The sequence below is a fragment of the Equus caballus genome, chromosome 4, assembly GCF_041296265.1.
Source record: "Equus caballus isolate H_3958 breed thoroughbred chromosome 4, TB-T2T, whole genome shotgun sequence".
NCBI lineage: Eukaryota > Metazoa > Chordata > Mammalia > Perissodactyla > Equidae > Equus > Equus caballus.
This window is the reverse complement of record NC_091687.1, coordinates 54944931-54957763: the sequence shown is the minus strand read 5'-3', so window position 1 is coordinate 54957763 and position 12833 is coordinate 54944931. Positions and strand designations below refer to the sequence as shown.

Genomic DNA, 12833 nt, shown 5'->3' with positions numbered 1-12833 from the left:
ATTTGGTGCCTCAAACAAAATAGCCCTAGCAGTTAGGCATTGTAAGAAGAAAAAAAAAAAAAGAACTATGGAAAAAAATAGTTACACAGATGTTCTTCCAGATATTAATGTAATTTTAAATTAATGTAACCCAAGATCATAGGAAATACATTGCTAATCACAGAGCTTAGCAAAGCCTTGCTGAATCCAATAGTCTCAATTTTATTTTCCACAGAATTTATAACATAACTTACATTGGAGCAGTAGAGGAGATTCAGCAGCTTGAGAACTCATTTGTTATACAAAATTTCAAGTTCCAGGTTTTTTTTTCTAAATGCTTTAAATCAATGGTTTGGAATTTATAATCCTTGAAATAAAAAAGAAAAAAACACCAAATATTACCTTGGTTAAAGAAAAGAAATAAGAGAGACCAAAAAATAGACGCAATTTTTCTTTATCCTACGAGAAATGCACTTGTATAGGGGTTATTCAATTTCCTATTCCTGCCGGGGTAGGGGCAAAAGTAAGGAGCTAGAAGCCCCTGTGATTCCTCCTTAGGTCAGTAAGGAAATTCAACCTGCCATGTTAGGCATGTCTTTATTAGGTTTATGTAGGTGGTTCAGTTGGGTTTATTCCTCTCAACGTAAATTTGGCAGGATGCAGGATTTAGTCAAAGCCAAGGTTCAGAAATTTCTGGGCACGTCTGGAGTGCAGGTGGGGCTGGCACAGCAGATGTCCATTTGCATAAATGACTAAGGCACCTCCTAAGAAAAACTCATCTTCAGCAAAGAGGAAGCCAGGCCTGACATACTTGACCTGATAAGCAAGCCTCAGGGCCTGAGGGATTCTGATTCTGAGCAGTGCATCCTTCCTTGGTCCGCTTTTACCTGCAGGTCCCGGGGTACAAACCTAGTGTCCACCTTTTCTGCTGCTCTGAAAATGATTTCTACAAACTCATCAGTAACATCATGTTGTTAAAACCAAGTCTTTGTCTTACTTGATTCTCTTAATCATGGGACACAGTGGTTTTAGAGAATAAATAAATGAGTAAATATTTCTATCAACCCATCATCCTTCAATCACTGGCTAACGCCCAACATCTTGCCAAAGGACAGAAGCAGAACCAGGCAGAAAGAAAACTGAGTCCCCAGTTCTAATCTTGATCACTCCACTTCTGTGGACCTTGGGCTCCTCGTGTATAAAGCAAATAAAACAAAGAGGGTGAAGTAATGATTCCCCAGGCTCTTTCTAGTGCCAAGGCTATTCTCTCCCACACTCAAATTATATGGAATATATATTAGTCTCTATCAGATAGTCTATGTCATGAGAGAGGCAATCACTGTTGCCCTTCATTGACCTCTTTGGGTGAATTAGTAACCAGCAGAGCAGTTTCTGACCACAGAGAAAGCAAGGGCTCTCAAGAGGGAAGAGAGGGACTCCTACCAAATAGGAGAAAATGACAGAGAATGGAAAGCAGGAACTCCTTTAGAAAAGCTTTATCTAATTAAGTATTACCGTAGGGCAGGCTTTGCCCTAACTTTGCCCATAACTCAATTAAGGTCAAAATTGTTTTATTCCTTGATTGTGGTGTTTGGAAACTTCTCCTCAAATCTTCCATTTTAAATAGCCAAACATTACTTTCCATTTTCTGTTTCAAAGAAAATATATCTTTTTCTACAAGAGTTGTTTCTCAGTAGGGTATAATGAACAAAAATATCTACATTTTGTAATTCATTACTTGTGAAAATAAGAATAAACATTTTCCTCACTTAAAAAAGTGCTACTATAGAGCAATACAACACCCAACTGAGAAAAATCAGAAACATTATTCTGATCAAATGAAATGTGATGGATATTCAGACCCACATCGCTTAATAAAGTAACAGAAAACTGCCAGTAATTAGGAACAAGAAAACCAACCAAAGTTGAAAAGTAATACTGAAAAAAAAATTATCCACAATTTAAATATCTTAGAATTTCCTTTTTTGGTTAACATAAAAAGATAACATTACTTGCAAAGGCTTATATAAGTAAAATTAAAGCCATGTCACCAATTTATTTTTATTATTTCAGGGCATTTAGATATGAACTGAACCATTTTTTTGTTTTTTGCTGAAAGAATCCTCCTTTTTCGTTTTCTACAGAAGTATCCTATACTGTCCAAAGCATTTGGTCCTGTTCAATAGCTAAAGAACTCTTCTTTTTCCCCCTCTCTCTAGTTTGGCTTCAAATCAATGCTGTTTTTCTCATTCCAACTGTTTTGGACATATGCTGGCCCAACTAACAATGGTAAACACAGCAAGCTGTCTCTGATACGGTGCTGATTGAGTCATCTTGTGAGCAAGCAGAGTTTGGATGTTCAGATGCTAAGAAAAAAATTACTTTCAGAAATTCTCCTCCCTTTGAAAAATATTTGGATTCTTTATTTTAAATTATATGATAAACAAACCATGGGATACTTCAAAAAATACGCTCATTCAATGTTGGCCTAGGCATTTGAGATATAAAGAAAACTAAGACATGATCCTCATATTCCTGGATTTTACAGTTTAAACAGATAAGAGGAAGTATAGGCAGCAGTGGAGCCCAAAGATGAGCTTAAAAATAGCTTTCTAGAGAATGGCACTTGCTATATCTTATAGGAAAAAAAAAGGCATAAAAGTGAAATCGTGAATACTTTGAACTTTATTTTAATGTCCTATTAGTAAAATATTAGTACTAAAGTAGTATCTTAACCAGAAGAAACAGGAATAGAGATCCAATGAACGTCATAAGCATGTAGTACCAAATAATTGGAAGGAATATAGATATTGTAGTACATGTAACTGTTATTCAGAATGACAAATTTTTTTTAAAAAACTGGCATCTTAAATTCTGTTTTTGTACATTAGAATGGAGCACTTAATTTATGCTTAGCTTAGATTGCTATATGCCAGCTTCCCCTCATTATGCAAATAGAATAGATAAAACCAAATTGCAAAATAAAGCCAGGAATTCAATTCTTTTTTAAAAATGCATATATATTTGGAAGCTTAAGAGGAATAGGCAAGTCAAAAAAAGACCACCTCAAACTTGAGCAAACTGTAACATCTCGTTTACATGTCAATAAAGCTCTCACCAAGTTAATACTATCCATAATTAGCCAGATAGGAAAGCAAGACAGATTAATTAATCTATAATCACGAGGAATTTTTTTCAGCTGTACTTTTATAACTTAGTTTTCTTATTTCTAAACTATGTAGGCCCTGAAATTAGAAAGGTGGGGAGTAATCACTAGTTGTTACTATCAAAAGATTTACAATCTAAAGCAGGATGGGAATCTGGGGGAAGAGATGGAGAGAAAATATATAAAAGGTATAGAATATGATAAAGGCTACATTAAGGATTTGAATAGATAATTATCAATGTTGATAGGTGCCAAGTTTTGAGAGTTTTCCTGTGAAAATGACTGCGCTAAGCAACTTAAATACATTATGAAATCATAGAAGTAGGAGAAATTAATTCTTTCTGTAGGGGTCATAAGAAAGGCTTCTGAGTACAAGATATTAGAAGCTGGAGAATGGGGAAATAACTAAAAAGCTAACAGCAACAACAAAAGAAGACAAGAAGAAGATAATCATTGAATAATCAGGGCTTCCAAACACAGATAGAATAGAAAGAAAGAGATTAATTTAAGAGAGGTTTTCAAGGTCTAGTCAGCAAGATTTGAAAACCAATCAGATGAAACAAGTAAGAATTCTTTTTTTAAAAAATCACTGATATATTTAGGTTATGGTAGCACTGTTATGGCAACGTTGAACTTTTTTATTACTTTTAAAATCAGAGGGCAAAAGAACATATAATTTTTTTTTTCTTAAAAAAGGCAAAACCTTTTGACAGCAAATGGGAGCACTTCAACTAGAAAGATCTACAACTAGAACATACCACTATGTACTGGGGGGCTTTGGGGAGAAGAAAAAAAAATGGGAGCACATAAATGGCAATACAGTGATGCACCACATAATGACTTCTTGGTCAATGACAGACTGCATATACGATGGTGGTCCCATAAGATGAGTACGATATAGCCTACAGCCTAGGTGCGTAGTAGGCTATACCATCTAGGTTTGTGTAAGTACACTCTATGATGTTTGCATATGATGAAATTTCCCAAAGGCTCATTTCTCAGAACATAGCCCTGTCATTAAGTAACATGTGACTGTAAATTATTTTCTTAGTCATCACATAAGTTCTCTAACTGTACGAAACCACATTATAATATATTTAGAAATTCTTGGAAACATTTGATCAGTAAATATAATCAAACTATGTAAAAGATCAATAAAAACTTGACCTACATCAAAAAAGAATAAAATTCTTAGGCATAAATTACGCAAAAGAACTGCAACACTTGTACACTGAAATTATAAACCATTTTGGGAAGAAATTAAAGGAAATCTAAATAAATGGAAATATATCCCATGTTAATAGATCAGAAGCCTTAATATTACTAAGATAGCAATACTCCCTAAATTGATCCACAGATTCAGTACAATCCCTACCAAATTCCCAGTGACATTTTGTTTGTTTGCAGAAATTGACAGGCCGATCTTAAAATTCATATGGAAATGGAAGGGACCCAGAACAGCCAAAACAATCTTGAAAAGGAAAAACAATATGGAGGACTCACCTCCTGATCTCAAAGCTACAATAATCAAGACAGTGAAGTACTGCATAAGGACAGATGTATAGATCAATGAAATAGAAGTAAGAGTCTATAAACAAAGCCTTATTTTTATGGTCAATTATTTTCAACAAGAGGGTTAAGACAATTCCATGGGGAAAGAATAATCTTTTCAATAAATGGTGCTGAAGCAACTAGAGATCCAAAGGCAAAAAAATGAAGTTAGAATCCTACCTCCACCATCCACAAAAAATTAACTCAAAATGGATCACAGACCTAATTGCAGAGCTAAAATTATAAACCTCTTAGAAGACAACATAGGATTAAATCTTTTTGACCTTGGATAAGGCAACGGTTTCTTAGATAACAAAATGAAAAGCATAGGGACAAAGAAAAATAGATAAATTGGTCTACATTAAAATTAAAACTTCTGTGCTGAAAATAACATTTATGCACAGAATGGAAGAAAATATTTAAACATTGCATCTGATAGGGCTCTAGTATTTAGAATATATAAAATAAACTTGTAAGAGTTTAAACTCAACAACAAAAATATAAACAACTCAATTAAAAAATGGGCAAAGGACTTGAAAAGATATTTCGTCAAGCAAGATATACTAATGACCAATAAGCACTTGAAAAGATACTCAACGTCATTAGTATTCAGGGCAATGCAAATTAAAACAACGAGATACCACTTCACATCCATTAGAATGGCTATAATCAAAAAGATAGATAATAACAAGTGTTGACAGGCACTTATAACCCAGCTATGCCACTCCTAGGTATATACAATAGGAGAAATGAAAAACACATCCACACAAAAACTTATATAAGGATGTTCATAGCAGTATTATTTGTAATAGCCAAAAGATAGAACAGTCCAAATGTCCATCAACTGATGAACTGATAAATAAAATGTGGCATATCCATACAAGGAAATATTATTCAGCAAGAGAAAAAATAAATGAAGTGCTAATACATGACAACAGGTTTTCTTAAAAACATTATGCTGAGCAAAGGAAGCCAGTCAGAGACGACCAAATATTGTATGATTCTATTTATATAAAATGTCCAGAACAGGTAAATTTATAGAGACAAAAAATAGATTAGTGTTTGTTTATGGCTAGGAGGAGGGAAATGAGGAATGACTGCTATTGGATACGAATTTTTTTTGGGGCCACAAAAGTATTCAAAATTGGATTGTGGTGAAGTTTGCACGACCCTGTGAATATACTAAAAAACATTGACTTGTACACATTAACTGAGTAAATTTTATGGTATATTTCAATTAAGCTGTTAAAACAATCTAATAAAATTGATTAAATATAGTTAGAGCTAGGAATAAGAAACAGTTACTGTAAAGAACAAAATATCTGTTCGTTTCAGAAACATAAAAGATAATCGCTTAGGAACTATTATGTTTCCTTTAGAAACTTAAAAGTATGCAAAGTGAAAGTTGCCAATGCCTTATTAATGTTTTCATTCTAGCTGTTTAGATTACATTTTTAATTCAGTACATACTATTCCCAGCTTCTTTTGGAGAAGCATGGATGCAAACATCAACTTAAAATGCCACCACAAATATTGACTCCATCCTTTTAACCAAGACATCGAATTCTTTCACATGAGCAAGAAAAATTATTCATTTTCTTGTTCCTTTTTTTCCCCTGACACTTTAAGCTTTCTGGGGCTAAGTGATACAGAATGTAGGGACAGATGTGGTCCAGCTGCTTAACTGAAGAACCACTTTCTTTCTAATGCCTAGAGGAGAGGATAAGACAAGGTAAGGTCCACACAAAACTTCTAAATGTGTAACTTGACTTCCATGGCCTTCCCCTTTGCCTCTTGCCTTTTCTTTAACAGCCTCTTTCTTCCCACCCACTTAATGTTCCCTCTCTGAGGTGAGGAAAGTCCCGTGGTCCCCACAATACCCATGTCATCAAAATATTTCACCTTTGTCCATTTCCCCACTATGAAAACAGAATCGGCCCTCAGCAAGGTTGCTTAATTTGTGCATTCACTCATTCAGCAAACACATACTGTTTATTATGTGCCAATCACTGCACTGAGTGCTAAAACATTGAAAAAAGCACTAACTTGGGGAGAGAAATAAATATTCAATTTACACTACAGTGAAGATGCCTGATGTCAGAGATATGCAAAGGGCACCATGGGTGCTCTTTGTACAGGAAGATCTTGAAGCTGGGTATATGCAGGAAACTTCAAGTAATTATTGTCACAGAGGCACACGGAGGATGTTGATGGCAGAGTGGCAAATGCTGAGGGTGGGGAGTAAGTGGAAGCTAATAATACATGACAAAGAGCTTAGGACTTAAAGAGTTAATATGTATTGAGTGAATATTCTGTTATAGAAACTGTACTAATGCCTTTAAATCTATCTTGTTCAGTTAATTCTTAAAACTTTGTAAGGTCTTTAGTATTATGATTTCCATTTTACAGAATACCAAGGTTTAGCACAGTTATATACCATGCTCGACGCCTCTCAGCTGAGAGTTAACATATGTGGAAAGCTAAGTCAAATCAGTCCGAGCACAATTAGGAAATTATTTTTTATAATTTTCCACACGAACCTTGAGATTTCCAGAAATGTTTAATAATTAATTTTTAAAATAACTAATAAAATATTTGCCTCTTGGAAAGGCAAAGTGACTGGGATATTGGAGCACAAGGAAAATATACTTGTCATTATATATTCTCTTGCATATTTTAGATTTCATATCATGTTACATATTATCTATTCAAGTGAACGAATAATCAATCAAAATAAATATACGAAAATTACAAGATTTGCGTCATCTTGACCCCTCTTTAGTATCTAAGCTTATATTTAGGTAGTACAGCCAGCATCTAACAAAGAATACAAAACAAATAGATCTTAGAATGTGATATTTAAATGAGAAAGTATCTCATAGACTACATAAAAGTTTAAAAAAAGTTTCATTCCCAAAGCTTTTACTAAATAGTTGTCTCTATTTTGGCTGAGGCCCCAAGAGAATAGGTGTCAACTACTCCCACAATCTAGACCATCCATGCAGGATAGCAAAGAAATAAATTGAAACCAGTGTGGGGACCCTTGGCTTCCCAACACTGAAAGGTATAAAAGAGCTGTAGTAAAACTAAGGAGTAGGAGAAAAGAGATGCAGAATTTCTTGAGGGAGAGTGTCAATGTATTCCCCATCCCTGCCCCCTCCTCCTTCGTGATGTAAGGCTTGCTTGGCTCTCACCTTAAGAATAGTGACAAGGGCTCCAAAGAACATACTTAGAGAGCTTGATATGTTTCATCAAGTTCTGGAGACAAAGTGGACAAGGTTTCTGACTCAAATCTGAGAAATCTGAAGGATTAAAGCCAAGGCTGAGAAGGTAATTGAACCCACTTAGGAAAAGATGGCGTACCCAATGAGCAGGTCTAAGGTGTGTGTGTACTGGGTAGACCAGATTTGGACCAGGAGAGAAAGAGAATAACAAAACTGTCCTGGGACTGTCTTAAAATTTGCCCATGAGGGCCACCTAATTCGTCAAGGAGACTTCAGCTGATATGGTCCAGAGGTATACAGGCTGACGCCCAAAGAAAGCTGGGGAGGACAGGGAAGCTGACCATGCCTTTCTTTTCTCTTTCAGGCTCATTCATGCAGCTCATATGAACTGAGTTGAGAAACTTTTACTTTGAATTGTTTGACTGTTATATTGATAATTACTGAACCGAAACAATCTAGGATTACAGTGCCTAGAGGACTTTTAATTATCTGAGAGTGCCTAGAAAAGTCATGGGGCCTACAGTTCCCCTCCACTGGTAGGTCAGGCTTCTCCTCCATACTAGTTTGAAAGGACAGAGAAGAAAGAGAAAAAGTTGGTTTGCTGTTGGCACCCTACAAATCTCACGTGTTTAATACAAAGTTAAAATAGTTGTGAAAAGAAATTAGCCCAAAAGGGGCTGTCTACATATGATCTTGGCATATCGAACCAAGTACTAGTGTACTAGGCAAGGCACAACCCCAGTTTCCACATCTCTCGAGTACTGTGTATAGTATGGTCCTGAAATGCAGTCTGGAAATGAACCCTGATATATATAGTTTTTAGATGACTTTGGCAGAACAAAGTTCTCAGAATGAGATTCTTGTCATTTTTTACCCCTTATATCTCTCCAATTCCTTTACTTATCATGGCCTGTGAAAGAAACACCAATAATTGGAAATACACCACACGTATGAATAAACTGTTACGTTTATTTATTTTTAGTAGTAGGAAAATGAGTGTGTTTTCTGAAGATCCTGAAAATGAAATACGTAAAACACGAGAAGAATAACCATTAATGATTGAGTCAGAAAAGATGACTGATTACGTTAAGTTCTATATGGCAAAGACTGTATCCAGTAGTTTTGGTTTATTATGAAAAGAAGTGTTTTCTGTATCTGGGGGCCAAAGTTTAACAAATATAAGAACATTCTTTAAACAGCTTTTTAAATTGTTTCAAGTGTTTGTACTTGCTTATTCCAGGCCTCATATATTGTTAAAAAATTTTTAATGCTAGATTCCTTCAAGTTCTGCATGTGGTGGCCACACTTGTAAAAATTGAAATAAATGCAACTAAATGCTGAAACGTAATTAAATATTTATCAAGCCTATAATATGGCAAAAGCCTAATATAAACTTATAATTTACATGTAAATAAATAAAATCTTATCTTGTTTTAAATTATAAAAGTAATAGTATGTTCATGGCAAAACATTTCAACAGTACAAGAGATAAAGTAGAAGGACAAAATCCCTCTTTCTCACTCCTTATCTCCCGCTACTGTTCCTAGAAGAAATCTGTATTAACAATTTCTTGCATATTCTTCACGAGGTCTGTCTTTCATGAAATGTTATGTTTCTGTCTGTGTATTATGGACAAAACAGATACTATTGTAGAAATAAAGAAGCAGCATAAGAATTATATTTTTATTTTCACTTGTAATAGAGAAAAGTTAGGAAGAGATGACTTTAAAATATACCAGGAATATTTAGATTGGATATAAAGAAAAACTCACTATCTTTCCACTGCTTTAAAGTTGTCAAAACCCCAGGATAAAACACCAAAAGTGTTTGCAGAATCTCCTTTGACCTACATCTGCTTTTTAAATTTTAAGTCAATATCACATGGAGAATAGATCTAGAATGTTGAACTAACAGGACTCCAAAATAGCTTCTTCCGGCTTTAAAAATAACCATAATCATACTATTCCTAAAGTAACTAGAAATTTGAGTACAGAATATTCCCTCTTCACTTAAAACTAAAATACTAATGAGATTCCTCTTGAATCTACTGGAATCCCAGGTAGATTTTCTGGTTAAAAGATATCCAGAAGCTCTCTGAATAAACAGTAATATTAATGGCTTTCCAAATTTACCATATAGAAAGAAAATAAAGATGGTTAACCAGTAAAAGATCTAATAGTTCATATTAGATTTATTCAATTACTTCAAAGAATGATTTATCATTCTTAGAATGGTTACCCCAAAATCATTCTAAATGAGGTAGAATCCATTTAGTTTTCTGCTGAATTATGTAGCATTACCAACTTAGCAGACACACGAAAATGTGTGGGGAAACATTGGGAAACAGAAGTTTTATTGAGTTAAATATTAAGATAAGTGACAGTAAATTTTAAAATATTCAATTTACTTCGAGAGGAACATTTTTCCATATGTGGCATTTGGCTGCTGACTTCAATACTGGAATGAGACAGAAATCAGGGAACCTAATTAAAGAGCTGAGAGAACATCTGGAAATTCAGTAAATATTACCTAGATAGTAAAGATTCTTTGGACTTTTGATTACATATGATATTGCTGTTAGAAGAGAATTTAACCTTCTTCCTATTTTTGGCCAAAAGGTAAGACAACAGTCAATTTTATATATCCTCTTACAAGGTATTGTCTCCTCTTACATTTCTTATTTCTGACTCCCTCGCACCCAAGACCATGCTGTACAAATAATTATTGATTGAATGAGTGAATGAATGATTTAATGAAAACTAATATTAAGGAACCCAACTTTATGCTGAATTTACACAAATCCTTGGAACCATTTTGCCTAGAAGGAATTTGTAGATTTTTACCCTATCCTTACAGAAAACATAATATAATCTCCTCCTAAAGGTATTTCTAGCACGAAGTGTTATTTTTTTTAAAGATTTAATTTTTCCCTTTTTCTCCCCAAAGCCCCCCAGTACATAGTTGTATATTCCTTCTAGTTGTGGCATGTGGGACGCTGTCTCAGTGTGGTTTGATGAGCAGTGCCATGTCTGCGCCCAGGATTCAAACCAACGAAACACTGGGCCACCTGCAGCGGGGCGCGTGAACTTAACCACTCAGCCACAGGGCTAGCCCAGAAGTGTTATTTTTAAAAATATACAGTCATGATTTGCAACTATAACATTTTGAATGGCCTGAGACAATATCATTTAACTTTTGATTATATACTAGAGCTCTTCTAATAGAATTTTTGATGATATATACCTTCTCCAAATAAAAACCATTATATATTCATTATTAAAAAAATACAAGAAAATAAAACTCCAGGATTTTTTCATCTAGAAACAATAACTGTGAGATCTACTTTTAGAGTATACACGAGACCAAACTATGTAAAAAAAATTTTCACCTTGCTCTTTTCATTCAATATTATTATAGAAACTTTTATCACATTATTAAAACTTCACATAAATATAATGAAATAATCTAGAATGTAGACTTATACTAATTTAACCATTATGTTACTCTGGCACATTTTAATTGTTTTCAATTCCTTGTTTTAAAAAATGTCCCTTCTTATTACACCTCTATAATGGGTATTGTAGAAAACTAGGAAATACAAATAAAAATCAGAAAATACAAATATTAATTCCTAACGCCCAGAAGTTACCACTGTTAACCTCTGTTAAGTGTTAAGATCTTAATATATCCTGTTGGATCTTTTATGTATTTACATATCTTTCTGTATTTGTATGTGTATATGTGTACTAAAATGAGCTACTCATACTATTTTGTAGCTATATTACTCTTATGGGTTAAAGATCTCCACCTTTCTATTTCAGAATAATTTCATCTCATCTAAAGGCCAGATCATATTCACACACAATTCCCCCAAATTGTCCATTAGAATTGGTTTGTTGAAAATTATCAAAGTCCCTATTTTTATTACCCAGAGTTGATGAAAACTTCCCAATTTTTTGCTATAAGTAATAGTACTGAAATGAAGACTTTCATGCATAAGACTTTTTCTATTATTAGAATTGTTTCCTTAGGAGAGGTTCCCAGAAATGGAATTAATGAATCAAATGCCATGAACTTGTAAATCTCTTGATACCTACTGCCAAATGACTTTCCAAAGCCTTGTACCAAATTACATTTCCAACAGCAGGGCATGAGAATTTATTTTAAACAGCATAGTTAAACAGTAAAGGAGACTTTTGAACTTAATTTTTATTTGATGTCAAGAAACAATGAAACTACATAACTTTATGTGCTTTCATCATTTACCTGTCAAGTTCAAGTCAGCTTATTAAACATGTACTACTACACACACAGAATTTAACTAGGTAGGAAAGACGTATACCATAGTTTCTGCCCACAATAAGCATTCAATCTTTTGAGCATCTATAACTGATCAACAACAGATGATCTCAATATAATGCTGGAAGACAATGACAGAGATATGCCCAAAGATTTGTAAGAACGACATTAGGAATCACCCAACCCAGTCTGAGAAATGAGAGTTAATGATGGCTTCTTCGAAGCTCTAACAATGTAGTTTATCTTGATGATTAAGTAGGAGGTAGCCAGGAGAATAAAAAGTAGGAATTAAAAAAAGATGATAGTCATAGCAGAAGGATCAGCATGAACTTCAAAAGTAATCTGTAAGCTAACTTGGTATAAATAGCGGCAACCACCCGAGCCTTTTTTCCTGTCTTTTCTCAACTTTTATTGTATGTATCATTTCTTTAACATAGTTTCAACAACAGAGTTCTATACTCACTTTGTATCCACGTAGAGTATACTCCAGCCCCTCCAATAGTTCTCAGGAGGAAGGGGTGTAGTTAACAGCCTCTCTAGAGGACATTTGATAAATATATGAATATATCTTTCATTGTCACAATAACTAATGGTACTACAGACATTCAATGGTC

At 34.2% G+C, this 12833-nt stretch overlaps 1 protein-coding gene across 50 annotated transcripts in view; it reads right to left on the bottom strand.

The window, feature by feature from the left end:
* HDAC9 (histone deacetylase 9) overlaps positions 1-12833 on the bottom strand; it is a 546893-nt gene that overhangs the window by 90571 nt on the left and 443489 nt on the right. For 13 of the 50 annotated variants that reach the window (XM_070264643.1, XM_070264618.1, XM_070264646.1 and 10 more), the window contains one exon: positions 234-346. The exons of the other annotated variants lie outside the window; for them this stretch is intronic. In XM_070264643.1, the coding sequence (XP_070120744.1) occupies positions 234-273 (40 nt within the window). In that variant the 5' untranslated portion in view covers positions 274-346. The remainder of the gene's footprint in view (positions 1-233; positions 347-12833) is intronic. 50 annotated transcript variants of the gene reach the window in all.